Genomic DNA, 27640 nt, shown 5'->3' on the forward strand with positions numbered 1-27640 from the left:
TTTTCGCTGCTATTTCCCTTGACCTCTTTTTTTTTCCTTTTCACGTCGCTACATGATACCCTGTTCTCTATTTGAACATATCTCGGATCTGCTTGTTTAGCGGCAACCTACCATCAAAACTTTGTACGGCGTTTTATATCTGGGTCTTACTTGTCGCGCGGGACTTTGGGCCGAAGTCACGACTCATTTTCGAGTCCTGATTCATCTGCATGGTATCGCGACACTGCGGCATATTTGGAGTCTTTGTCATTCTCTCTTTTTGTACATCATGCATCTCTGTTGCTATTACCACGCTATCACGAAGAAGTTATCGGGACCATCCCACCACCATTAGAGGAAACATATTGAGCTCTTGCAGAGTCACAATCGCATCTTGGTCTTTGTCATCCTAGGATATTGTAATTGGAAAGACGGCAGAAAGATTCGCTTCTGGATAGGTAGACAATATATCACATCACATTTCAAACAATAGAAAGAATTTGTGGAAAATTGACGTAAAGGTTTCATTGCACATGTTTGCTTACTACAATGTTGAAGCCCAGTGACACCCGGGTTAAATCATTGCGACAGACACTTCAATGCTGTACGACGCCAGGCGGTCGAAGATGATACAGGACGACAAGAGGGACTGAAGTGCGGAGTTATAGTTGACATTCGCCGATTGGAGCACGCATGGACCTCGGACTAGCGCGCTAATCCCTGCACGTATCCCGGGAGAACTTCCAGAACTTTTTGAGAGATGCGATTGTGAGTTACAACGGGACATGCGACATGGGGAAAAGAACGGCTTTCGAGGCCAACACCAAGAGCGCGCATTCTGACCGCGACTCCAAGCGCCAAAGAGTCGATCACACGGCAGAGCGCAACTCACCACGACCGAATGGCAGCGCTGAAGAAATCACGTCGGCGCGCGACTTACAAAATGCTCTGTTCTTCGACCAAAGCTCTTCAGGCGACTTTCGAAGTGGTAGGCACAACCAGACTTTGTAATGACCTGGATCTGACACAAAAAAGGCCTGAGTTTATTCAAGCGTTTCCTCGACTCAATCCTCTACCCAACCGATGAGCACGACCTGCCCCGCAAGCGAGCCATACTTCGCGAGTACCTGGACACACAGAAAGGAAGAGGACGGGATGAACAGGACAAGTCGTTTCTGCAGAACCTCACCCAGGGGTGGGATCATGCTGTGGAAACCAACTACAGTGCGATTGTCTCGCAGGTAACAGCTGTGCTCGCGCTCCTGTTCAAGGTCTTTGCCAGCCACGGTGATTTCCTCGAGTACGGCACACTTCTTGCCAAGACACTCCTGCAGCCATCCATCGCTCGCCGTTTTGTCCGTAGTACATCGGCAGCACCCAAAGAGGACAATGTCATTGCGCCGGCATTGCGATTGCTTACCGAGCTTGTACGCTTCAACGAGGGTGCGCATGCAAGAGCCGTCTACGCGAAGAGGGACTTTACACTTGAGCCCAAAATACTTGGAAGGAACATCAATCTTGGAAGAGAGCAGTCGGCGGCGGACCATGTCAAGAAACCAAGCATTCGCACGACAGCCATCAGGTATCTACTAATGCACCTGAGGTATCAGGACGAGCGGGCAAAGAGCGAAATCTTATCAAACACCAATGTTGTCCGTGCTGTATTCGATCATATCCGCGCAGACCCACCTTTCCTCATCTACGAGATACTCGATGTGTTCAAAAGCCATGTTTTCCAGGACAAGGCTATCGCAAGACACACAAAGAGCAGGATCCTGAACGGAAAGGCTCTCTCTCGCATAGCTAGTCTGTACAGTTACGAGGTGGAGGAAGGCTCCCTCTCGGAAGGACAGAAGGCACCTGATCAGCTCGCGCATGACTTCCTTCGCCTGGTCTGTACAGATCCTGCCTATGGTGTTATGCTGCCTACACAAGGCTTCTATCCGTCGACTTTTGATGACGACGAGGGCGAACAGGACGATGCCGCTGATTACGGCAATGACCTGGGCCTCGAGTCAGTTGACAACTATAGCAAGACTCCCAAAGTGCGGAACGTCATTCTCTCTGAGTTTATACAGAGTCAAAGACCATACGCAAATACCCTTCACCAAGAGCTTGTTGTTGACATCTTCCGAGCCTGTCCCGAGCTGGTTGCAGATTACTTTATCAAGCGACGCGACTTTAGTTACGACCCCAAGCTCACCTCGACATGGATAGGATACTCTGCTTTCCTTTATCAAGCTATCCAGCTCCCCGTGCCCAAGTACTTCGGTGCGAAGAGAAGCTTCCGCGACCACCCACCTCCAGTACCCGTGCTGATGAACAGCATCTTGCCACAACCACTGAATCAGCAAGTTCTTACCAAATGTCTCAACCACAACTCCGACCTTATTCAGCTATTCGCTATCCGTGTCCTGATAGTAGCGCTTCAGAAGCTACAAGCTGTTCTTAGAGAGCTCAATGATGCCGGTGCTACCAGATCTTCTAAGCAATGGAACCAAGCAGCTAAGCGTCTGATCTCAGAAGTCAGTCGGCGTTGCCCACCCATTCGCACTGTATTCTTGGCGCTCAAGAAGCCGGGTCTGAAAGACATGAAGCGAGAGTCAATTACCAGATTACTGCGGCTTTACTACGAAGCCACACCCCAAGTTGCGCTACAAGAGAAGTTCGACGTGTCGGTACCGCTATGCAATGCGCTAGTGGAGGCCGACAAGCCTACAGCATCACCTGAAGATAAAGTCTTCCGTATTATGGAACTTGAGCACTGGATACAGATGGCAAAGCTTTCGCCTGCTATGCGATGGTGGCAAAAGCAGAGTAAGTTTTCTTTTGAGCTACAATAGTTCCATTACTAACCTAAGCAGAATCACTCCAGTACTCACCGTTTGTGACGCTTCTTAAGCTGCTGGTAACGTCGAAAGAGAGTGAACTGTATACAGGTATTAGATCCTTATTAAGCGACATCTTGCACGACCAGGAAATGCTGCAGACGAAAACTTCACCCGATGCGCTTGATGCTCTTATCGCAAGCTTGGGGTCGACCTCTGGATCGGCCACACCATCCTGCGACGTCCTGGGGTTCCTAGATGACTGCTGCGCGCGGTTCACCAAAGTACCTATCAAATACTTCGATGACCTGGATGCCATGCGTAAACGTACTGGGCAATCTGCAAGCAGCCTTGGCCCCTTCAGCACACTGTTGATGACTTTGGTGGAACAGTGGCCATTCAAGGGTGGGGAGACGTCAGTAGGCACTACGGCGGACACCATCGCGCAATGGTTGTCGAGACTTCTATATCTCCTCAAGTTGATTGGCGAAGATGAGACGCAACTAGAGCATGTACGCAATGCTTTAGTAGAGTCTGCGAGTGTGGCATACAAGGAAGTCTTGAAGGATGCGTTTCTGTGGAAAATGGGCAAAGAAAGAGCTAAGGAGGCCTTGAAGCTGGCAACTGGAGCAGATTTCAGTGGCTCGGAAAGATCCTCGACATCGCCGGTCCCCAGGCCCACGGAAGAGACTGAGCAGCAAGGCAAGTCTAGATCTGCTATCGACCTGGAGGCGCCGCCTGTGGAAGACGAAAAGCATACCGGACTTACACGATGGAGGAAGAAAGAGCTTGGCGAAGCTCTTGATGATGGAGATATCGGGGAACTACTATTGTGCCTCTGCTCTGAGCACACGGAAATTCGCATACAAGCCATCAACAACATTCGACAGCTCACGGCGACAATACAATCCAGCAGTCGTCATGTACCCGGAAAGGACGAGGCCGCTGCAGGACAAGGAAGCAATATGGACTCTGAACTCCAGCAACTCTATCTCCTCCTCGGCGAGCTTCTGGAATCGGTGGACTTAACTGGTGCCGAAGCTTTCCCGTACGTTGGTGGCGTGCTGGCCGCTCGTTGTGCGGGTATTGTGGGGGATCCCACGCACTCTCTCTTCAGCACAGTGAACAAATTCCTCACCACCGCCCCAGCCTGGGATGTTAGCTCTCTACTACGCTTCTTTTGGCATCGCATCGTTGCCAGCCAACCTGACGACGATACAACGTATCACAAGGAAGTGGACTGGTACTTTGACTACCTCATGGACAGTCTGCGGACGCCTGCAGATATGGAGTTGTTCCGAAGGAGCAACATATTCGAGCAGTTGTTGACTCATTACGGATCACGATCGTGTCCAGCTTCGGCGAAGGACAAGATTGTGAGGCTGCTGCTGCGAGCAACACATGTAGGAGGCAGTACAACGCTCATCACAAGGTGTGGGCTTATCCCATGGATCCAGATGATGCTCGATGGCTACGATCCGCGACACCGTGCACTGAAGACACTAGCAGGACGTGTCTATGAAACATGCGATCGAGAGAAGGTAGCTGCGTGGAGCAGTGACAGCCTCGGACAGACGATGGCCTCCCTTGCGAAGGTCTGATGTTTCTTAGTCTTAGTACGCATCTTTGAGCCATATGAGGCGTTTGGGAAACCGATTCGAGAGCATTGCAGCGTGTTTCCTCCGTTTAAACACAGGGCGTTGTTTGCGACTTCCTAATTTGGGGGTCATGCATAGTTCATCTGTGGCGCGAGTGCCTAGCAAAAACTCCAGGCAGTCATTGTCACGCGACGTGGTCTGATTTTCGTATCCGTGCCGTAATCTGATAATGATGAACGTGAGGCCATGTCTACCTGGTGTAGTGCACGCTGTGGGCACATGTTGCGGACCCCAATATGACGCACCTACTTGTTCCCGCAGCATTGCTTGGCGCGTGTCTCCAGGGCTGGCTCTCAAAGAGACCCGCACCACTCGCGACCTGGGACACAAAACCACAACAAACACCTGCGCTATTACTCACACGCCCGCTGCTTAAACCAAAGTGCCCCATAACTACCCGAGACTTTTCCATTCCGAAATTACTGCTCTGCCGTAAAGACGTGAGCTCGCAATTGTTTCTTCTCCGCTTTCCGTCGCCGCTACAGCAGCAGGGGTGCGCTACTCCCCTACCACGTTGCATCCCACCTCGAGCTCCTTCACCTCGCCCAGCAACTTGCGATACGCACGCGCCTCGAACTCGACCCATACTGCAATCGCTCAACATCATCCTATCGCAAACGTCCATTTGTATCGCATTCATCGTCGACGTCCCCATTCTCAGTCTCTAAAAGGGTTGCAGAGCGGGCATTGTTCAATTGCAAGCGAGACAGGCGATTCACCACCCGGCTGTCTCGAGACAGTCTCTTCACCCATCATCACTCACTAAACACCTTACCACCTACACAACGGCTCGTCTCTCGACGCTGAACACGACAAGCTTAACCTACCCTATACCTGCCTGCACATTCGCGCTGCGCTGAGCTCGCGAGAATGCGGGGGCCTACCTATTCGGAGGCTGACCTGTTGGCTCTGAAGGAGTCTCCACTAGTCAAGAAGCCTGATGGACTGCCTTCAATCTCACAATGGATGGACGTGCCTGCCGACCAAAACACCAACAATGGCCACGCCAACAATAACAACGGCACTATGCGTCGCACTCGGGGCGCTCGAGACGGAGAAGGGGCCACGCCAAATGAGCAGCGGCCGCTGATCAACCCCATGGGCCAGTTCGGTCGGCGTCAGAGCATGCGTAAGTCTTCTGATGTTCAGGGCATCAAGGCCGCTATTGACGCGCTTTTTGTAGAACCTGGCGAAGAGACGGTGCTTGGCCCGCCAAAGTTAGCCTTTTTGTCAGCACGCACGCCGGCCAAGGGAACGGGCGACGCAAAGGAACGCACAGGTTTCACTTCTACAGACGGAGACAATGTTGGCGACCGCTTCCCAAAGAACGATCGGTGGACGCGGGACCGCGAAACCGACCGCAACCGAGACAAGGGCTACACCAACGGCCGTCGCGTTCCCCGAGAGGACGGTGAGGGCTGGACCAACATCAAGGGACGCAAAAGTCTGGGTCAGGAGGACTTTGAGCGTTTTCACCGCAACGGCGACCGCAATCGCGACAAGCATGAGGGTGACCCTGAGATGGACGTAGCCCCACGCCGTGGCAATCGCGAGCGCAACGAACCGCGCTGGGGTCGCCGTGATGACAAGGATGAGGGTATCAAGACTGGTGTACAGGGCGGCTGGCGTGAACGCGACCGAGACCGAGAACGGGACAATGGCCGTGAGTGGAACAGAGGTGGCAATCGTGCAGGCGGAGAAGAAGACCCAGAATGGATGGACACTAAGATCGAGAAAAAGGAGTTCAAGCCTCGTACACAAGAAGATTTCCAGCGCTGGAAGGAGCAGATGAGGGCCAAGGACACGCCAGCTGGAGAAAAGGACGAATCGAGAGAGGTACCAGCCGAGACATCTACGGCCATTTCCATCACCGCTCCGCCTATGCTAACCGCCCCTCTGCACACGCCTTCTGGAGCGGAGCCTACACAGGGCATTCTCTTCGGCAACTGGGGTAGAGACAAGTCAGCGGATATCCCACCAGTAGAGACCATCTCGGCGAAACCCAAGCCTGACAAGAAATCGAGGTTCATGACCATGTTTGCAAAACCAGAAGAACAAGCAGCATCTGGCCAAGCTCCAGCTCCAGCACCTGCGTCCCCAGCACCAGCCATGGAGGCGAACGCTGACAAGGAAGGTTTCCAGCGCATTCTCCAGATGCTTGGTCAAGTCAGTACGGGCCCGTCTCCAGGACCTCAACCTCCAACAACGATGCCCACACCGCCGAATGGTATGAGGCATGGTGGAGGTATCTCGTTAGACTTCCACCAGCAATCGCCGCCGCCGGATCCGCAACATGGTAGACCACCACCAAGGACACTCGAACAGCAGAGCATATTGGAGAACATCCTGGCTCCACGCGCTGGCCCACCCGAATCTCGGCCTCCACAGCAATCGCGCTTCAGCAGCATGTCGCCTGAGAATGCAATGTCTGATCAATTCAGACCTCCACGCCCCGATTCTAGTCACCCAGATGATCACTTTCCCCATCAGCCTCCGCCGCAACGCAATGGTCCTCAAGACGCAAACCTTGCGGCTCTGTTGAACAGTCGTGCACGCGAGGAATCACAGCGTGATCAAGCGACCAAGCAGCGTGAGCGTGACTTCCTGCTGAATCTGATGCAACAACCTTCTCGTGGTACACCACCTCAAGTGCAGGGCCATAATTTGCCTCGCCCGACCCAGGAAGGTCATAACATGCCCTTCTTCGATCAGCAAAGACAGCAGCCTCAGATTCCGGCTCAGCACCAACCCAAAGGCAGAGGTGTTCTGCCTCCCGGCTTCATGGAAGACCCTCGCATGTTTTCGGAGAATGAGATGATGCGTCGTGATGCAGCCGACCGCCAGCTGGAGCTTCAACATATGCAACGATTACAACAACAGCAACAGGAGGCCATGCGAGGAAAGAATCAACGCATGCCAATGGGATACCCCACCCCCGAGGATCCACTTATGGGCCTTCAGCGCCGTAACACCGGAGGCGACCCTCGCATGCCGACCAATATGGGTATTCCTTCGCAGCCTGTACCGGACATGCCGTACATGGGCGGACGCGGTCAACCAGGAATGCCGCCAACACCCCAAGAACGACCAAACATCGCTCCTCCCCCCGGTTTTGGTGGTCCAATGCGTCAACCACCTGGCCTTAATGGTCCCAATGGTCAACAAATGGGCCCTGGGCCGAGTTTCTCAGCAGGCAACACACCACTTGGCCACCTCCCTGGCTTCCCGCCTGCCGGCAATATCCGCGGATTGGGCTTTCCAGGCGGACCCGGAGGACCTGGTGGTAATGGCATGCAGGGTCCGCCAGGCTACTTCCCACCTCCTGGGTATGGTGGACCTCCAATGCCTGGCATGCGAGGAGGTGAAGACCCACGTATGATGTTTGATGGCCAATTCAGTGGGCCTCCCCGCCAGCAGCCCGGTCGTCCTGGACCACCCAACATGTACTAGCATGTTACAGACTCGACTACAAAGCTAAAATTACAGGCTTTGATGTATTCGAGGTTCACAAACCATCAACTTCACATTGATTTCAGCAGAGTGTTATAATGTCGGTTCTTGGCTTCAAGCGCAGCGTCGGCGTCGGGGATGCTGTATATCTGGGTTAGGGCTTTCCCCTTTTTACAGCGATATCCCTTCATGAGAGGATAGGCTTTACATACGTACGGTATCTTGGTCACTCTAATGTACAGTGAGGCTATGGGGCACGAGACGTTGTGTTGAAAGCAACAACAGCAATGTCGTTCGCTACTGCAGCGGGGGGCAAAGAAAGAAAGAAATAAATAAGAAGAAAAGGCCAGCTTGTAGATGATAGAATATATCTGAAGTTGGTGCAATGTGTTGTTCTTGATAATTGTGATGCTTGTTGGTGTTGAAGACGTGGTGCGTGTCAAAGCAATGGGAGGTCAGCAATGCTGACAAGACTGAGAATATTTGTCGGCCACAAGAGTCACCGAGTCTGGTCTTCACGTGTGGTACGTACAGCTAGTTAAGCTTGAGAGAAAGTTGAACTATATTGGTCAATTGTAACAATGATTAAAAACGCCAAAAAAAAAGCCCCCAAACACTTGCTCCTCAGCATATAGACTCACTGCATAGCATCCAAGCATGCTTCGTCACCATACCACTCCTCTCCTCAGCTAACCTATAGTACAAGCATTCCCAGCAAACTTCCTGCCGCCAGAACAGCGTATGCACCCATGACCAAATCACCATGGGCAAAGAAGCCAGGAGTATTAACGCTAGGAGCAGCAGCCTCGGACTTGCTGGAGCTTGCTGCTCCACCACTGCCACTGCCGCCGCTCACAGCTGCTGTGCCCTTGCCTGTGGCAGTGGGTACAGTGCCGTCACCGTTCTTGCCCGCAGCACTCAGCAACGAGGCACAACCACTCGCAGTCGATGCGCTCTGAGTACTTGCCCTACCCGAGAAACTGCAGGCATCTGCGCGCTTCTTCTGACCAATGTAGTACTGGTTTGCAACGAAAGCGAGCTGGTCCTTGGGATCACAGCCAGAGTAGGCACCATAGTCGCCAGTTGTAGAGTTGTGCGCAATTCCGCTGCAATAGTCCTCGTTCTCACCGCAGATGTAGTTGAAGTCGTCGGCGTAAGCGTCGTCGTCGTCGGACGTGTAGACGCACTGTAGACTGTCTACCATACACGCGCATAGCTGAGGGTTTACGTTGGGAGGTAACGGAGAAGCTTGCGCGAGCCAAGTTCCACCCACTGAAGGGCAGGCAGGTGCTGAATTGGTAGGTGTGTACTCGGAGCGCTGCGTGGTGGTCGGAGTAACGGAAGCAAGCTGGCTTTGTAGAGACGTGAAGTCGGGGTATGGAGACACACTTGCGCCGTTATCAGCCAATGAAACGAGTCCGTAGTCATTTGCGCCCATGAACCACTCGTAGACGATACCACCAGAGAAGACGTCGGTCATATTGCCGTACAAAACTTCGACCTCAGTAAATGGACGGCTTGTGGGGCTGCTAAGACCCTCGATACAACCGTATTCAGCGAAGAAAACGGGCACCGGATAATCGGAGAAGAATTGGACGCGCTCGCCGTAGGAAGAGCTTGCGTAGTTGCTGTCACCGCACCAAGAATAAACGTTGTAACCCCAGAAATCGATCGAGGTTGTGTTACCCGCGTTGCCGGGTTGGCACGCGAAGTAATGCGCAAGCTCGTCGCGAGACGGGACATCGGCAGTTGCATAGCCTACTCCCAAAGTGCTGCGGTAATTCTGGTTCTTGATATATGTCTTTGTGTCACGGACAGCAGCCTTGACGAATGCGGCAGCGGCGGTTTTGTTGTTGCTGCTAACATTCTCGTTACCAGCAAAGAAAACAATAACGTTTCGGTACTTGCTCAGCGCATCGACGACGCCTGTGTATCGCTGGTAAAGCGTGACATCCCACTCTGGGTTGTTTGACTCGATGGATGTACCGGGCTCGCCCAAGTCGGAGATGAAATAGATGTCTGCGCTGGCCAATTGCGCCATGCAGTCGTCATGGTTTTGAGTCGGGTCGATAGCGTACACGCGGATGATGTTTGTGTAGATTTGCTTGAGGTAGGGAATATCTCGTCGGCAGGCGTCGCCATCGGCAAGCGGGTCAGTGTACTTGGTATTGGCGCTTGTTGAGCCATTGGGAGAGTAGTTCTGCTGGTATGCGACACCCTTGAGATAACTGCGATATGGTTAGCATGGTGATCTTGACAATGCTAGAGCAGGCATACATACAATTGAGAGCCATTGTTTGTGTAGAAGAAATGTTGTCCATAGACCTCGATGTCTGGAATGTCGTCGTAGCTCGCTGCGCTCACCCCACTGGCAGCCAGCGCCGCCACAGCGGTGGGAACAAGACGCTTCCACATTACCATGTTGGCTGTCGATAACGAATGTAGGTAACGAATGTCAAGAGTAGTCGAAGCTTCCCCCAGCGCAGCTTGGTAGACCTTGGGCAAAAGCTTGGCTGTGTAGTGCAGGCAGAACACAAGAAACAAAGGAACGCAGTGTTTCCGGGGCAGCCGGGTAGTTATTCTTCCAAGGCCTTGGACGACCAGGGACGCGTGTCTTAGGGTTTTACGGGCTGGCTGCAGGTACTATACTATTTCAATCACCACGCGAACAAGGTGGCTATGCTGACACTTGCCCGGCCCGAGGTGGCAACGTAGGCGCTGATGACGCTGCCGTCGTTGTTTGGTGTGGGGCTGGGGATTGGGCGATCTATCGATTAGTCGACTGCTAAGCTTTTCGGGAGCGTCTAGTGTGTTTGTCACCCCCAGTTTTCGTCAATCTGGGTTGGCAACGCGTCTTGGTTCACGGAAATAGGACAGGGTTTCGACTTGTCGTCTTCGAGCACCTCAATTCCATTGCTGCGCGATTTGGGGCCGCGATGCCTGCAACGCAGGTCCGGAAACGCCACCAACCGCCCGTCACCTACCCCTTCAGGCCGCGTGTACCCCCGTATCTCGCTTGTTAGGGCAATGCATGAACTGATATCCAATACCGAGGTTCTTTGGGACCCTGCGCGAAGAAACTTTGGAACCTCTCCATCACCACACTCTTACCAAGACGGCAGTCGGCTGTTGCTGTATAGTGTGCAATAAGAACGCACAAGAAGCGTGTCGTGCATCTCCGTTACTATGGTATGGCTGTAGTGACAAATTCTTTCGGGAATAAATTCACGTCATGGCAACTAGCTGTAATCCTCACATGTAATCTGCTCTTGTCGCACCATCATTCTTTTATTGAATCAAGAGAATCTAAACAAATTGAAGTACGCAATATTTTACGACTTCTTCCAGTACAGAGCGGTTGTCAGTACAGCCTTGGGATATGTCAGATAACTCTCCTCCCCTCAAAACACTCTACCCACAACAAAAGCCTCAAACACCGCATTCTCAAAAGCGCTCCTTTCGATCACGCCTCCAAAACCATAACATTGTACTAAACTTGTCAAGCTCAGCTTCAGGCTCTCCCACCTTCCCACTTCAAGGCCAGTAAATTGTTCTTGTCGCCGGACATAGTCCCATGCTTGTACGGGCGTGACTTCATTGTCTTGTAAAGGGACAGAACCAGACAGTGCCAACAGCTGATCTATACTGGCATGAGGAACTTCCCAAGTCGCAGGAGACAATTGACGTTGGCCGGGTGGCGAAGGATGATGATGGAAGAGGCATGCTGAGACAGTGAGGGCGTGGCCGGTCGAAGTGGGAGGATCCGTATCCGAGCTGCTACTATTGGGCGAGGCGACGTCGATATGTGGTAAACAGGGAGATTCGAGACTACACATGAACTTTTAGCGATGCTAGCTTAGTGAGGGGCAAGCAGGGCGCATACGTCAAGACAAAGTCCATTCCAACAATTTCTGGGTCGAGGCTACCCATACATATCGTGGAACTGTCAGGAAAGGTGCTAGAAGTGTACCCTGATCCCGTAGAGCCAGACAATGGCGGGGGAATGAGTTGCGGCGGGCTGGCTGCGCGAGTTCCATCAGTGAGGACATCACCACCAAATGCAGTTGCAACTTGACTGCAATACACTTACTTGAAGGCTCTCTCGGCATCTGCTGTACGTATATCTGTTTCCTTCGGTTCTTCCTCTTGTTCTCTTGGCCGATTGTCAGCGCTATCGTCTTTTCCTTCTCTATATTGCCTGCTCTCTCCCCGCCATGGGTGACTTCTGGTCTTTCAGGTATTGCAATTCCGTTCTCTGTCAGCAATATCTTCAGAAAAGTAACTTCAGAGTATAAGGTCTTCGCCTCCTGCGAAAGCCTGGCTTCATTCGCCCGCAACTGAACTACTTCGCTTTCAAGAGAAGCAGTGTATGCTTCTTTTCGCTCCCGATGGGTTCTGTTCAACGAATTTTAGTCCAAGAAATTGTTCTCGGGGCATAAAGGCTGAACGGACTTCTGCGCTCGACGAACCTGTTCTCTGCGCCTCTGTCCCGGATTGCGCGAATCGACATCGTCTGAGTAGACGAAATCACTATTAGCGATTCATACCTAGGATACCATGGGCCAAATATAACATACCGTCTGGGGAACTCTTATCACCTTTGAAAGGCTTGAAAGTAAACTTCATCACGCACAAAGCCTCTATCGTGCCGGGGTGTGCAGGTAATTAGTCAGTTGCCCACTAAGAGGATTAGGAATGAATTGCTACACTTGTGCTGTCACCCTACACAAGCCCGAGTACTGATATTGTGCAATGGGAACAGTGGTCAAGACGATGAGCGATACATGCTAAACAGGTGTCCAGTCTAGTTTTCCCGCAATCCCGTATCCATTTCCAGCGTCGCGCCAATGAGAACGGCCCGGCTGGCATGTCTGACAGGCGCAGCTGAGGCAATGTTAAATTGTGCGACCTAGGGGCTGTCTGCTACCGGAAACTCCAAGCTAACCTTTTCTGGTAATTGCTTCATGATCCAGATTCCTTGTTCAGGCAATGGATCTACGAAGCGCTCGCTTGACACAAGCATCGTTTCGTGTCTACCGCATAGCCGACCTACATCCTTGGACTTGATCCGCACAGGAACGACTGCAAGGTCAGTATCACGCGCCATGCGAAGAATCCTTGCGGCTTTCAGCCTGGGGACGCCGCGGGTGTGCTTGGTGACCCTGTCATCCTGCACAAGTGCAAGCCATTCCAGATTAGGAAATCCTGATCGAATAATCAGTACATCTCGGTACGTGACAGTGCAAGGCATCAGTACTGAGGCAGTGCCTATAAGAGAAGAGCGTACCATCGATAGAGTTGTCTTCAACAGATTAGCTGGACTTTCTCACTTCCTTCACGTTACTTTCAAAACTTTCACTTCCATTTCACTTTTGGTCTCTCTTTTACTACCACAACACATCGCGTACTACAACCATGTTCGCAAAAACAATCCTCCTTGCTCTCCTTCCATCGATAGCAGCAGCAGCACCGCATCAGCAGCATCGCGCAGGTGCGGCGGACCAGGCACAACAACATGGTGGCATGAGCTGTATGCAACAACCGAATGCTGGCAAACCTGCTGTAGGAAGGGCCATCTATATGTTGACGAATGATGCCGAAAATGCCGTCGTTGCACTGCCCATCGGAGCCGATGGCATGCTCTCCAAAGGCAAAGTGATGAAGACAGGTGGTGCTGGATCTGTTGCTGTTGATGCAGAGGGAAAACCTGCAACGCCTGATGCGCTCGTTGGCCAGTCTGCTTTAACTATCGCTGGAAACGCAGGTTTCTCCCTTCCCATGAGTGAATGCGAAGAATATTTGGCTAACGAGATTCAGAACCTATTCGCTGTGAATGCTGGCTCTAATACCCTTACCATGATGACCATATCATCAAGAGATGCCACATCGCTCTCGTGCGTTGGTAAGCCTTTGGCCATACCTGGCGAATTCCCAAATACTGTCGCTGCGTCTGCGAAGAACAAGCTCGCCTGCGTCGGCACAACAGGTGCCAAAGCGGGAATCTCATGCGCTTCCTTCTCCCGGCAAGGACTCGGGCAAATGGATGAGCTTCGATCCTTTGATCTCGGACAAAGCACACCGCCTGTAGGACCACTGAACACAGTCTCACAGACTTTCTTCTCGTCTGACGAATCTGCTCTCTTCACGACCGTCAAGGGCGACCCGACAGTGAACAATACGGGCTTCCTCTCCACCTACTCGGTGCAAGCCTCAAACGGAGCGGCCACTCTATCCAAGAAAGATGTTCGTAGCTCGCCCAACGGAACTGCGGTGCTTTTCGGCTCAGCTACCTTGTCCAACGACCCGTCTACCCTCTTTGTCACTGATGCTTCATTCGGTGCTACCGTATTGTCGATTGACTCCAAAGGCCAAGCAACAGTCAAAGGGAAACAAGCTATTGATGGCCAAGCAGCAACCTGTTGGGCTACCATCTCCGACGCAACAAACAGCGCCTTCGTAACAGATGTCGGAGTGAACCGTGTTGTGGAGATGAGTCTAGACGACGCAAGCATTATCAAGCAACTTGATCTATCTGCAAATGGCGACCCTGGTCTCATTGATCTGCGTGCGGCAGGAGACTTTGTTTACGCATTGAGCCCAGGTAATGGGACGACAGCTGCGGCGATAACGGTGCTGGATGTATCTGGAGGCCAGGGATCTATGAAGCAGGTGCAACATTTCGACCTGAGTGGAATGGCAGGAAAGAACGCTCAGGGTATGGCTGTGTTGATGTGAGGGGAACCGATCGTGTCTCATCTGTAGCATGTAGTGTCTGCAATTCTTAGCCTTCCATTTTTTTCGTACTGACTGCCTGCTGCGTTCATCTTTACAAATCTGCTTAGTGGCTAATTCCTACCGCTGGTGCACAGGTGATAGTTTCTACTTTGTTATCGGAGTGTCCTTGTTTGTGACGTCCAACTCCACTACTCATAACTAATTTACATGTTATACAAGTCGTCAATCGTAGCGTTGGTTCGCTCAGGGAGACGGCGTAAGTGCTTAGCGCATAGACTACGTCTTGATAAATCATCTAAAGCCAACTGTATGTAAACGGCGCATCTGTCTCCTGCCCTCGGACGTCGGAGCTGGTGGGAACAGATCGCTCGGAGTAGGACGAGGGCGGTACGTCTGCTGCGCGGGTGCTGGACGGCTGGTAGATTTGCTGGGCTCGGTGGGTGGCTTGTTGACCGCTTGAGCTGACTCTTGTGTTTGGTATTCAGGATCTTCGGCATCCTCTTCCAGATCTTCAATGTCTTGTTCCAACTCCTTCAACGCTTCATCAGCGCTCTTATCCTTCCTTTGGTGCGTTCTCAGTACTCCACCCCACAATGTCTCAAGGTCTGTCTCGGCTCTCTTCTCCTCTGTAAACATCTGTACGACAACGTTGACGCCAGGCTTGATGTCCCTGAATCCCACAAACTGCTCCACATCCGCTCCTGGCATGTGCGTATCGTCGGGATGTGCTTCCAGCTTCCCAAGTGTACAGCAGATCCAGCCGGTCCGTATGCCGTCATCGATATTCCCCTCGGGTGCAGCGCCGCCAACGTTTGCCAACATTCTCATGCGCTTCGCCTTTCGCCTCAGTTTGATCTTCAGCTCGTTGCGACCCAACAGACCAGCTGCATTCGCCTTCAAGCCGTGTTCACGTCGGAGCCATCTGCAAAAGCGATCGGCTGCTACGTGCAGATGTTTTTCGGAGCGCGCTGTTGCGATGATCATAATCAGCTTGGGGCCGAGCGCAGGCGGGGGATCGAGATTTCGGAGGTCGAGCAACTGTAAATCGTCCAGACCGGCCGTGACGGAAACATATTCGAGTAGTGTTTGCAGGAGTGGTGGCGGATTTGGCGGGAGATCTGGGACTTCAGCGGGGTTCAGTGTGGGCGACTGGACCGACGACTGTTGTCTCAGGTACCATGGGATGGCGTTGTCTTGTTGAGAGGGCACTGGTGCAGCTTCTTTCGACTCGTTCAGAACGTCTGTTGTGTCTTGCTGAGACACAGCATCCACAGCTATCGGCTTCGACTTCTCGTCGAGAAATGCAAACTCGGGGTCTTCGGTCGCAGGATCATTCCTGTCTAATCTTGGAATCGCACTCGTGCTGAAGGCGCATCGTGAGAATGTCCGAGGCGAGGTGCGTGATAATGCGCCATTGAGTCTAGGTGCCGGGACAATTTTGCGCATATGTGCGCTGCGACAGGTGTTGCAGACAAACCTCGAGGAAGCGATGGTTGGGAAAGACATGGTGGGCAACAAAGCGGGCACCAAAGATCGGATGGCGTTGTGCAGCACAACTTTCCCAATGACATCGGTGTTTTGCTGTACCGACTGTCCAAGACCCCTGCTGGCGTCTGACGGGCTGCCACGTGACGGCCGATAAGATAAGACTTTTTGCCCCTCACACTGGCGGAATTTCCAATCGACGACTCATTCGCGCACTAGTTTTTCCCCTCCATATACCCTTTGCCTGCCCTTCTGGTTTCTGAAGCAACTCGAATCACCGAACCCGCCTACGTCGAAACGATACCGCACATATGGAGGGCGTCACCATGGATGGCCAGCGCTCTTTTGCGCCTGAGCCCAAGAACGCCGCAACCATTCTCTGCGCAGACTGCGGCGCGCCTGTTGACGGCACCCTCTCTGGTGCCTTCTGCTACGACTGCATAAAACTGAAGACGGACGTTACCGGCGGCATCCCGCGCGAAGCCATTCTGCTCATGTGCCGCGACTGTGACCGATGGCTCTCCCCTCCCACGACCTGGGTCGTCGCCCACCCCGAATCGCGCGAACTGCTCGCTCTCTGCCTGCGAAAACTGCGCGGACTCAACAAGCTGAGAATCATCGACGCCAGCTTCATCTGGACCGAGCCGCACAGCAGGAGGATAAAGGTCAAGATCACGGTGCAGTCGGAGATCAACGAGGGCGCCATCATGCAGCAGAGCTTCGAGGTCGAGTTCACACAAAACTACAACCAATGTCCAGACTGCGCCAAGAGCTACACCCACAACACATGGAGGGCGTCGGTACAAGTCCGACAGAAGGTGCCGCACAAGAGGACGTTCCTGTACCTGGAACAGCTGATTCTGAAGCATGGCGCCCACAAGGACACAATCAACATCAAGGAAGTCCACGACGGTATCGACTTCTTCTTTGCCCAGAGGAACCACGCCGTGGCCTTCTGCGACTTCCTCAAGGCCGTCATCCCCGTCAACATCAAGCGATCCGAAGAGCTCATCTCGCACGATATCCACACCTCGACAAAGAACTACAAGTTCTCCTTCTCGTGCGAGATTGTGCCCATCTGCAAAGACGATCTTGTCGTCCTTCCTATCCCGCTCGCAAAGAAGCTCGGCAACGTCTCACCCCTCACACTCTGCACCCGCATCGGTACCTCAGTACAACTACTTGACCCATCGACGCTCCAGACAGCCGATGTCGCCACCGACATCTACTGGCGAACGCCTTTCCGACCCCTCGCCGACGTACAGGAACTGACCGAGTTTATTGTTCTCGACATCGAGCCTCTAGGTAAGCAGGTCGGCCGCCATTTTCTCGCCGAGGCCACCGTAGCCCGCGCCTCAGACATGGGCGTCAATGACACAACATACTACTGCCGCACACACCTCGGTGGAATCCTACACGTGGGCGACTCGGTAATGGGTTACTTGCTTGCCAACACAAACTTTAATAACGAGCTTTTCGACGTCCTCGAATCCAACAACAAGTACTCATCCGCCATTCCTGACGTCATGCTTGTCAAGAAGTACTACCAGCGCTCCAAGAAGAACAAGAACAAGCGCAACTGGCGCGTCAAGCGTATGAACAGGGAGGAAGGCGAGATGCTGCCTCGCAAGCAAGACCAAGAAAAGATGGAGCGCGACTTTGAGATGTTCTTGCAGGACGTTGAAGAGGACCAGGACCTGCGCGCGACCATGGCACTATACAAGGCGCAACAGGAGCAGAAGCAGCGCGATGCGGATGCTATGGAGACGGAGAGTAGCCTTGGCGATGATGAAGATGAAGGCCTGCAGATCCCTATGGAGCAGCTGCTGGATGATTTCGAGGAGATGAAGATGGAGGACTAGGTTTGAGACTCATGATATCTATGTCGCATCGGTTCTGGCGTTGTCTCTTAGTGCATCTACGGGCGTTGGGCGGGTAAAAGGCATGGGAGTACCAAGTTGATAGACTTTTCGATTTTAGCCATGTCGACGGCGCGTCGTGTCCCGCAATCTGAATTGTTTCACACGCCTCACACTGTCGCATATTATTACACTTGTTGAACGCCTAACAACCCCACTGCTGTGGGCAAGAGTTGATGTTGGAATAAAACCTTCTCGACCACGTTTTTCTTTGCCTCGCTTGTCGTGACGTAGGGACCTTGTCGCGAGCTAAGCACGGTCGCATGTGATCGCAGTTTCACCAGTTCGCCTGAACTCTCTCTGAAGCTCTCCCCCTCATCATTGCACATCCCAATGTCCTACAAAAGAAAGTCAGCCGATAGCTGTAAGTTTGCGCCCTCTGGTAGGTTCATAGCGACTACACTCTTGCGCACGCCAGAAATTCCGCCTAAGGAGGTGCTGGTCTTGTACAACCTTGGAGAAGGCTCAAGGGTTCAACACCTGACGGGCATATCCTTCGTCCCATCTACGGCTGCTTGTTTCCTACGGTTGATGTTGTCTCGCATCTGCCAGTGCGGACACCGCTCCAGGCGATCTGGATCTGCGTCCAAGGGTGCAGGATGTGTCATGCACTAGGATGAAATACGAAAGAGTTGGCGATGCGCCAGGGCCAAACACCTCGGCAGTACTTATCAGGAGCTCTAGACTTGGGGAGCATGTCATCGCCCACAACCACACCCTTTCTATGCGTCGCCCTTTGGAGGGTTTCTTTTCGGCAATAACAAACCTGAAAAGAACTCTGCAAGAAGTAATGCTGCCATCTGTGGAGTTTTCAGCTCCTGCTGTTCACGAATAACGGTGACTCGCGTGTCGCACCATCGCCGTGGTCTAGTTCTGATGACATGCCACCCTAGTCTTCGATCGTGAGAAACGCTCCCGTCTGAACGGCTTCGCAGCCGCATTCGAAAAAGATCCCCGGTCTCCAGTCCACTGGGGCGATTGCATTCTCTTCGAATTTCCAGAAAGCCTAGATTTCGGCAAAGAAGGGGCCGCCATCATCCCCAAACGGCATGCGATTCAGCCCGGACAACCAGCAAAGCCTGTTGAAAGATCAGCTTGCGCAATGTCGTTCCCGGCACTTGGGAATATAGGGTTCAGCGTCCCTCAGGTACATGCCTTGATGCGCAGGTCGCAGTTCTTCATACCGCGACTTCGACTTTTCATGTCTTCATACGCCCGAAGACTTTGATAGTGGCGCCCCGATTTTCCAACGAAGCGTAGCATACGCATTTGGTCACAATGGCTGACGCATTCACCGCCGTCATCAGTGAGATGATCAAAACTCCTCCAGACCCAAATGAGCCTGTGCCACTGGCGAACCAGAAAGGCACAATGTTCGGTGTCACAATACCATTCCATGTATGTCCAGCTTGAGAGTAGGATATCCCGGAAGCTCACAAGTACAGGTACTTTGCTGGATTTTCGTTGCCTTTCGTCTGCACACACGTCTGCGGATTGTTCGCGAACCTGGACTTGATGACCTCTTCGTAGTCCTGGCAGCTGCATTCAACTTACTATCACTTGTAACCTTTCTCCACGGTAAGCATTTCCGCCTTGACCTTGGGCTTATCTAACTCGTCTCGTAGGTACCAGGTATGGCATGGGCCACCATCTTATATACTCCTTCAGTGTACTACAGCCAACTATGCTTTGGCTTTACATCACCAATGCCGCATATCACACAACCACCGCCTTCATCAAGATCTCGCTACTCTTACAGTACCTAAGGCTGTTTCGTGAAGGCACTCGTCGCACAGTCTCTATCGTACTGCTTGCGCTGGTTGTAACATGGGGCTTGACATTCTCCTTCATGGCCTGGGTACCATGCTTTCCTGTCTCTGGGTTTTGGGACAGAAGCAAAGGTGCCAAATGCTACGGCTTCGGGTATCGCACCGTCAACGAGGCGAAATACTCGGTACTTTCTTTTGCTGCGACGAACATGTTGTTTGATATCGCAATCTTTCTTGTTCCGCTCACGGAATACTTCAGGCCAGACCTGAGACGAAAACAGGTTCTCGCCATGACTGGGTTATTCGCTCTTGGTTCCATGTAAGCCAAGTTTGTCGAATTTTATAATTATCGCTGACATGTTCAGCGTCGTACTCATGGCTATCCTCCGTCTTTGGAGCACCTTCAAGCATAGTCAAAGCAAAACTCAAAGCTTTGATTTTACCTGGTGGTATCCCGAAGTCCTGATCATCTCCTGCCTCGAAGTCGATTTCGCTATAATGTGCGCAAGCATGCCCATCTTCTGGCCTACCGTCATCGCAAACTGGAGTCACATCTTTGTCACAAACGAAGTCCGCGTTACACACCACCAACGCCTCGCCGACGACAGCCGAGATAATTTCGAGTTAGTTAGGAACACGTCGTTGAAGAGCGTAGGAAGCGTGGAGGGGTTGGCAAGGGCGAGTGAGGAACAACAGGCGGTTTACAACGGATTCGACCCGGAGACGGGTAAAGATGGACGGTTTGCTATCATGCAAGTAGAAGTACAACCGCATGCGCAGGAACCGCGGAGACTCTGAATAGCAAGTCCTTGAGAGACTGAGCATTATGTCCTTAATATTGACTGCCCTTGCTCCTGAAATTGATATTGCTAACAACGAAATGGCGATGCTGGTTAGTTATGGCTGATCTCTGAGTACCCACAGGCTACCACGGCAAACGTTGCTGCGCCTACAGGATTCTGATGTATGCACGAGCGCATATCATGAACGCAAAAAAGCTTTTGCATCGTCGATCGGCTCGTATCAAGGCTAGTCGAGCTCAGCACTAGGAAAGAAGACAAGGCTGTCTGTGAGATTTTGGAATGTTAGACATAAGTGGGTAAGAACAACGGTGAGCAAGCAAAGCCGGCGAGTACATCTAGCATTCCCTCTCTTTGTTCTCACATCCTTGCAAAATAGCAGTCTAAGCGGCCGTTATGATTAGGATTTTCCTCTCCTTTGCACACAGACTAAAACAACAGGCACCCACCCACCGTTCACATAATTGCGATATCTTCGAAGAACCACATCTTGCCCGCGAGCACCCGATTAGCGGAAGATCGGTTGGTCGACGCGCCATCAAAGCAGGGGCAAGGGCAAGGGCAGTCGCGTCAGTGCGTTAACACCTGGGCAGCGAGCGCATCCGGCGTCCCTCGGTCATACCCGAAACTGTGGCTCCCTGGTTTATCATTGCTGGCCCATTCGTACACGAGACAATCGCAAACATGCAGATTCGTCTTCACAATCGAATCCTTGGCTATTTTCGACATATCGCGGACGACACCCGTAGGCTATGGCAAGGCATTCTGCGCGTGCGATATGGACCAGACATTATTTATCCATCATCTATTTACCGCCCTCGCAATGATTTGCATGGTCTCGCGCCTTGTCTGCCGGAAGATTCTATTCAAGAAATTTGACTTTGGAGACTATTGTACCATGGGTGCGATGGTCTGCGCTGCTACGCGCGGTGGTGTAATACACGTCGTCCTTACTTGGGGTACGAACAACATGCCCGAAAAACTCCGGGCGATTACAGACTTCACTCCCGTCGAAATATATCGCCGCACAGTTGGTAGTAAACTTGCTATCACGAATCGTCCAATCTACAACACCTAGTGAGTACTACTGGTTCATAACGACGTGGACTAACAGTGTTAACAGCCTGTGGTTACAGAAATCAGCAATACTTTTTTTCTACCTTCATCATATCCATCCAAGCGAACAATGGAAGCGATACATATCCTGGTCCTACGGCATAATCTTCGCTGCAACTTGGGTTGCTGCGCAGATTGTTGGCTTCACTGAGTGTGACCCTTTCCATCTGTACTGGCAGGTGGTTCCAGCTCCCGGAAGCTGTGTTCAGGCACAAGTTCAACTGTTCGTGCTAGGTATCCTTAACATCGTGAGTCCATCTCGCTGCTTCCAAACACATGTTCTGTTGAGTGTGGTTAGGCTAACTTGAGCCCGTCGCTAGATCACCGATTTCATGATACTCGCCCTCCCACTCCCAATGCTCTCTTCGTTGCGAACACCATGGCGCACAAAGATACGCCTTTATTCTCTTTGTACACTTGGAAGTAGGTCCTGACTGTAACGATGGCACGTAAGACATACGCTGACTTCAACCCCCCATCATAGTATTCATCATTGCAATCACCATAATTCGACTCCCAATCAACGCAATGCATGCAGCTGTACAAGCAAACCGGACGACATGGGCAAGCACTGAGCTGCTTGCCGCTGCGATAGTGGTAAACGCGCCTGTTTTGTATGGAGCGTTCAACATCTGGCGACAACGCTCACGCCGAAAATCTCAAAGACTGGCACCACGCGCAGGCGCATCATCCACGATACGCACCATAGGCAGTGGCGGCAAGCAACCCAAAAGATTATCAAACGTGCCAAAAGACGATGAGGAGCTTATGCTTCAGCCTTGTCGCCAGACCAGCATAACATCCTGCACATCCCTCCAAGATCCGCAGAGCGAAGACGGAGCAACAAAGAAGCCCGACTTAGGATCGTATGAGGAGGCGGATCGGAATCGGGCGCAAGCCTCGAATTGAATAAGACAGCCTCCATTTTTTCAGATGATAGGTCGAATCAGATTCATGCAAGTTCATCTCGTGGAGCGATACAGTACTCGTGCGGGTCAAACCTCCGTTCTACCAGCCCAGTGCTTTACCTGTTAAGGCTAGACAATCGAATTCTTGAGGCGGGTGGGGACAAACCTCGGGATTATGGGACCCGCAGCCAAGACCAAGAACAATCTTCCGGCCCATGCCGGTATCTGTCTGAACCCACAACAGCCGTGTTCGACAACGGCGGCTTCCGCTTTCAAGCAGTAGAACTCTTGGGGCGCCTCAAACAGCTATACCATAGTTGAGTAAATGGGGGCGAGGGAGTCCTAGTGTCTTACGGTATCACGCGAGGAACCGAAGAAAAAGAAATTTACATACGGGAGGATCGTAGCCGCATGAAACCCCTGTAAGAAGGATGAAGCCCAGTTCGATCAACCATCTCCGCAGATCCTCATCTAAGGCGGTGTGACGAATCAGAGCCACGCAGCAGCGATTTTCTGCTGGATATGCTGGCCTCATAGCACGACAACGCAGCAGTCTACCTCGACACCATCTCCTCGTCTCATCTTCACCCTTTAGTACAGGTCCCACACGGCCCGTCAGTCATGAAGCTTCTGCGACGTCTGACGCTCCTCGCCTGCTTGGCGTCAGCACAGAATGACCGGCCTATCGAATCTGAAGTCCCAGCGGTACGGACATACTTTTACGTCGGCGGTGGCTATGCCGACGATGGCAAGGGCGGTCACATATTCAAGGACCAGATGTACGTCGAAAAACTATCGCCTGTTTCGAACGAACAAGATGTGAAGCCCCCCGTTGTTTTGATTCACGGACAAGGTCAGACTGGAACAAACTTTCTCGTCAAGCCGGATGGAGGGGTGTCATGGACCTCACACTTCCTTGCAGCTGGCCATACAGTCTACATCGTGGACCAAACCTTCCGTGGCCGCTCCGCGTGGGCACCAAGGGCCGGCGCTGATGCCCCATCGACTTACTCTGCTGAGCTTATCCAACAACGCTTCACTGCTCCGCAGCAATACCGCTTGTGGCCTCAATCAACACTTCACACTCAATGGCCAGGAACAGGCGTTATGGGCGATCCTACTTTTGACGCTTTCTACTCCTCGAACATCCAGTTCATCTCCAATGCTACCTATCAGCAAAGCACCGTACAGTCTGCTGGAGCACAGCTTTTGGATTTAATCGGCACTCCTGCTTGGCTACTTGGCCACAGTCAAGGAGGAATCCTGCCATTGCTCATAGCTGATGCTCGACCTCGTTTAGCGAAGGGACTTATCTTGCTAGAACCGACAGGCCCACCCTTCCAGGAAGCGGTTTTCGGGTCTGCAGCAGCGCGAAAGTGGGGCTTGACGGATATACCGGTGAACTATTCACCTCCAGTAACTGACCCTGCAGAACTGGTCCAGCAAGTTTATCAGCCTGCGAATCTGACTAGTAACAACGCGACCGTTCCTTGTGTGCTGCAAGCAATGGATCCAGCACCGAGGCAGCTGATCAATATTGCGCCACTGCCCATTCTCACTGTTACGTCGGAAGCCAGCTACCATGCGCCGTACGATTATTGCACAGTGAACTTCCTCAAACAGGCAGGCTGTTCCAAGGCTACGCATCTCGAACTTGGCAAAGTTGGTATCCATGGCAATGGGCATATGATGTTTATGGAAAAGAATAGCGATGAAATATGGCAACGTATTTACAGTTGGATAGAGCAATCTTAAGGAAGCTCTACTAGGATGTTTGGCCCTCGTCACCAGTATACCTTGGTGCATCTATAAATCAAAATGATGGTGTCATTTACACCCGCAACTATTTCAAGGCTCTTCCAACTTCTTGCCGTCTTGACATACTCCATCCATTGCTATGTCTTTCTCCGGTTCCGCACTCTTCTTCCTAATGTCCTTCCAACCCATGCCTAGGCTGGCAATGACAGCTATACATGCTATAGCTGACAAGAAATAAAACACATTGCGAAGACTCTCCGAATACGCTCTCAATAGACCATCCAATTCTTCAAGTGGTACAAGAGCCCGTACGGCACTGGCACTAGATCCAGTATCAAGTACAATCCGAGGCGATACTGACGGCTCGTAAAGTGAAATTTTGGAGGTGAGTGTCTGCGCGAAGATAGTGTTGGCAATAACGACAGCAACAGATGTGCTGAGGTTTTGGAAAAAGACGAGACTGGCTAGAGCAATCGGGTATTGGGAAGGTGGTACGGCGTTTTGTACTGCAATAATTGCCTGGAAGTGTCAGTGATTGAGCAACCACTCGAGCTGTACTACGGGTTACCATCTGCATGCCACATCCTCGGCCAGCGCCCAGAACGATTTGATATCCGATCCATACCGCGGTGCTTGTAGATACCGTAAACGTTGACACTAGAACATTTCCTATGGTGGTGATGACACCACTAGCGAGTGCCCAAGGGAGATAGTATCCCATACGTGATACTGACAAGGGTGAGCCAACATGTCCACGGAGTAGTCGGCACGGAGACATACCTGCAGCGCCAGTAGCGATAACAGCCAAAAGCTGACTCAAGATACTTGGCAAGACGTGTACGCCACTATCAGTAGGTCCGTTATTCTTCACGGCTTGGAAGTAGGTCGGCATCCAGATGCTTGCTGTCATCATACAAGTGATGATGCAGCTGGCGTGCACGCAGCTGGTCCAGACAACGCGCTTCCCAAGAAGCTTTCCTGGAAGCATAGCCTGATCCTCCGCTCTCTTCTCCCAGAGTATGAAGAGGATGGCGCATATTCCTGCGCCACAAAATAGCCCGATAACGACGGAGGAATCCCAAGCTTGAGCTCCGCTACTGCCAAGCTGCAGAGCGAGAAGTAGCATGACAGATGGAGGGACGAAGAGCACAAAGCCGAACAGGTCGAGATCGGAAACAACTTTGCGAAAAACGGATACGGTAAGACGTGGCTTCAGAGTGCGCTCAGGAATGCGGACAAGAGTGATGAGCGCGGCTGCCGCTCCTCCTATCGGTAAGTTCATGTAAAAGCCTACGTTGGAGCCACAGTCAGCTTCAAGGACAAAACAAGATGTGAAAAAATACTCAACATACACCAACGCCATGTGGCATGCTCAGTAAGAGCGCCTCCAATAAGTGGCCCTGCGACAATACCCATTTGTGCAGCTATCATCTGGTCAGCATTCGACCACGTTCACTTCCAGGCTACAATATGCGTACTTCCAAGTACTATGCCAGTGTATACTATAAACCTTAATTAGCATTATTCTCTTGCACTAACGAAATTGCAGACGTACCAGGACTCTTCTCTGCTGGAACAGCTGCAGCTAGCATCGTCATAGCGCCGTTAACGATGCCCGAAGCTCCTAAGCCTGCAACCACTCTTCCTACGATCAGGAAAGCCGAAGAGCTAGCGACAGCGCAAAGTAGAGATCCAAGCTCGAACAAAAGCACGAAAGTGAGAAACACAACCTGTGAGGTGATCAGAGGTATGCTACTCTCTCGGAAGAAGCTGGTGCTTACCTTGGTACTGAGATTGGCATAGAGCTTCCCAGAAAGCGGTTGCAGCGTCGCGCTGGCAAGCGTAAAAGCACCAATATACCAACCGACATCAGCGAGGGAGTGGAATTCGGATGTGATGCGTGGTATCGCCTGGTGTCTTCAGTATTGATCCCTAATATCGGCCTCGTAGATTGTTCATACAGTACCCATGATGGATGTATCAAGGCAGACTAGGAACGTAACAAGCGTCAAGCTGCCGAGAAGAACAAAGAGTCTCAGACCACTGAGATATTGGTCCCTTGAAGCGATGTTCCCATTATGTGTCATGCCGACTGCCTCCTATAGTTAATTCGATCTGCGCAGTATCGATCCAAGACGTAGAGTTGCAGCGAGATGGCGTCAGATAGGTAGACAAGTATATGAATGCGAAAAGCACAGAACGCGATGCAGGCATGCAGTGACCAGATACAAGAAGGACAAGAAGAGAGATTAAGAAGAAATCGTCCATTGATGTATTGCACTGTTTCGATGGTAACTGTGGAGGCCTGAGCGTGATTGAACGGGTTTCGGGTTTGAAGTGGACTTCAGGCAACCGCATCTGTGTCAAGGAAAGCAGATCGAACGCCGGTGCACCGATGCAAGTCTAGTCTTGTATTCTTACGATCTGCACAGCTCCCCAATAGCTTGACCATGTAGGTATGGCAGTGGCACTCTCACGTAAGTTAAAAATTGAAAGCACTAGGCATCCAAAAGTCGCTCGAAAAGTCCATCATCCCTATATCTCCAATCAACCCGTTGTTCCAGCCGTCCGCTGCGCTGTCCATGATGTTATCATGCTCTCTTGTAGGGAGTTTCCAGTTTGGCGCCTTAGCTCTCAGTGTCTCTGCGGCCGCAGCAAACAAACTTTCTTCGCCTGTTTGAGCCTTGTATTCGGAATTAGCCCGCTCAGCTATCTCCGCAAGTTGCTCTAGGCACTGCACGATGTCGACAGTTGATTGGACAATTGTTGGATCCCAGCCAGCTACTCCTTTGATGCTAGAGAGTCGAAATAAGATCTTGCAACAATAGGACCATATGAGCATTGATGGAGCTGTCAAACTCATAGTGTCGCCAGCCAAAGCGTGATCTCGACAGGCTTTACATGTCTGTAAGAGTTCCATAAGGTATCCGATGCGCTTGGAGTCGAACGCGAGTTGCGACGCTGCCGTCTCAGTTGTGGACGACCTCAAGAGCGCGAGTTCATAAATGGCAACCTGGGCTGTTTGGGTGAGCCCGATGATGAGCCCTAGATATAATTAAGTGTTTGAAGAGGTGACGGCATAACGATCTTACAGTGTTGTAGACATTCAGGAGCGAGCGATCTCTGGAAATTGCTAAGCGCCAGGGTAAGAGGATCAATAGCTATCATAGCATATCTTGCTGTACTGGGATCACCCGAAGCTCTTCGAGATACCTCGGCAGCACTGATCGCAATC

General features: G+C 51.9%; 10 protein-coding genes across 10 annotated transcripts; 6 read left to right on the forward strand and 4 right to left on the reverse strand.

Annotated features, from left to right (window-relative positions):
• Positions 1-771: 771 nt before the first annotated feature.
• AA0111_g9876 (hypothetical protein) lies at positions 772-4408 on the forward strand (the record flags this gene model as incomplete). The annotated part of the gene is made up of 3 exons (XM_028656483.1): positions 772-967; positions 1015-2796; positions 2844-4408. 3 exons carry the CDS (start codon positions 772-774, stop codon positions 4406-4408), a joined length of 3543 nt encoding a protein of 1180 aa, XP_028502508.1.
• A 927-nt stretch (positions 4409-5335) lies between these two features.
• Positions 5336-7915, forward strand: AA0111_g9877 (hypothetical protein; the record flags this gene model as incomplete). Its single annotated transcript, XM_028656484.1, has 1 exon — positions 5336-7915. The coding sequence occupies one exon, from the start codon at positions 5336-5338 to the stop codon at positions 7913-7915; it is 2580 nt and encodes an 859-aa protein (XP_028502509.1).
• A 694-nt stretch (positions 7916-8609) lies between these two features.
• Positions 8610-10336, reverse strand: AA0111_g9878 (1,3-beta-glucanosyltransferase; the record flags this gene model as incomplete). Its single annotated transcript, XM_028656485.1, has 2 exons — positions 8610-10143; positions 10197-10336. The coding sequence occupies 2 exons, from the start codon at positions 10334-10336 to the stop codon at positions 8610-8612; spliced, it is 1674 nt and encodes a 557-aa protein (XP_028502504.1).
• Positions 10337-13330: 2994 nt separating this feature from the next.
• On the forward strand, positions 13331-14650 carry AA0111_g9879 (hypothetical protein; the record flags this gene model as incomplete). The annotated part of the gene is made up of 1 exon (XM_028656486.1): positions 13331-14650. The coding sequence occupies one exon, from the start codon at positions 13331-13333 to the stop codon at positions 14648-14650; it is 1320 nt and encodes a 439-aa protein (XP_028502505.1).
• A 291-nt stretch (positions 14651-14941) lies between these two features.
• AA0111_g9880 (ATPase synthesis protein 25) lies at positions 14942-16156 on the reverse strand (the record flags this gene model as incomplete). The annotated part of the gene is made up of 1 exon (XM_028656488.1): positions 14942-16156. One exon carries the CDS (start codon positions 16154-16156, stop codon positions 14942-14944), a length of 1215 nt encoding a protein of 404 aa, XP_028502464.1.
• Positions 16157-16461: 305 nt separating this feature from the next.
• AA0111_g9881 (60S ribosomal export protein) lies at positions 16462-17997 on the forward strand (the record flags this gene model as incomplete). Its single annotated transcript, XM_028656489.1, has 1 exon — positions 16462-17997. The coding sequence occupies one exon, from the start codon at positions 16462-16464 to the stop codon at positions 17995-17997; it is 1536 nt and encodes a 511-aa protein (XP_028502463.1).
• Positions 17998-19332: 1335 nt separating this feature from the next.
• On the forward strand, positions 19333-20621 carry AA0111_g9882 (hypothetical protein; the record flags this gene model as incomplete). The annotated part of the gene is made up of 4 exons (XM_028656490.1): positions 19333-19452; positions 19500-19632; positions 19680-20142; positions 20189-20621. 4 exons carry the CDS (start codon positions 19333-19335, stop codon positions 20619-20621), a joined length of 1149 nt encoding a protein of 382 aa, XP_028502466.1.
• Positions 20622-23268: 2647 nt separating this feature from the next.
• Positions 23269-24402, forward strand: AA0111_g9883 (putative secreted lipase; the record flags this gene model as incomplete). The annotated part of the gene is made up of 1 exon (XM_028656491.1): positions 23269-24402. One exon carries the CDS (start codon positions 23269-23271, stop codon positions 24400-24402), a length of 1134 nt encoding a protein of 377 aa, XP_028502465.1.
• A 93-nt stretch (positions 24403-24495) lies between these two features.
• AA0111_g9884 (Efflux pump) lies at positions 24496-26375 on the reverse strand (the record flags this gene model as incomplete). Its single annotated transcript, XM_028656492.1, has 8 exons — positions 24496-24924; positions 24974-25134; positions 25186-25695; positions 25758-25829; positions 25884-25907; positions 25961-26135; positions 26187-26315; positions 26367-26375. 8 exons carry the CDS (start codon positions 26373-26375, stop codon positions 24496-24498), a joined length of 1509 nt encoding a protein of 502 aa, XP_028502483.1.
• Positions 26376-26887: 512 nt separating this feature from the next.
• Positions 26888-27573, reverse strand: AA0111_g9885 (hypothetical protein; the record flags this gene model as incomplete). The annotated part of the gene is made up of 2 exons (XM_028656493.1): positions 26888-27450; positions 27498-27573. The coding sequence occupies 2 exons, from the start codon at positions 27571-27573 to the stop codon at positions 26888-26890; spliced, it is 639 nt and encodes a 212-aa protein (XP_028502467.1).
• Between the last annotated feature and the right edge of the window lie 67 nt (positions 27574-27640).

Source organism: Alternaria arborescens (genome assembly GCF_004154835.1).
Source record: "Alternaria arborescens strain FERA 675 chromosome Unknown contig_30, whole genome shotgun sequence".
In the NCBI taxonomy this organism is placed as follows: Eukaryota; Fungi; Ascomycota; class Dothideomycetes; order Pleosporales; family Pleosporaceae; genus Alternaria; species Alternaria arborescens.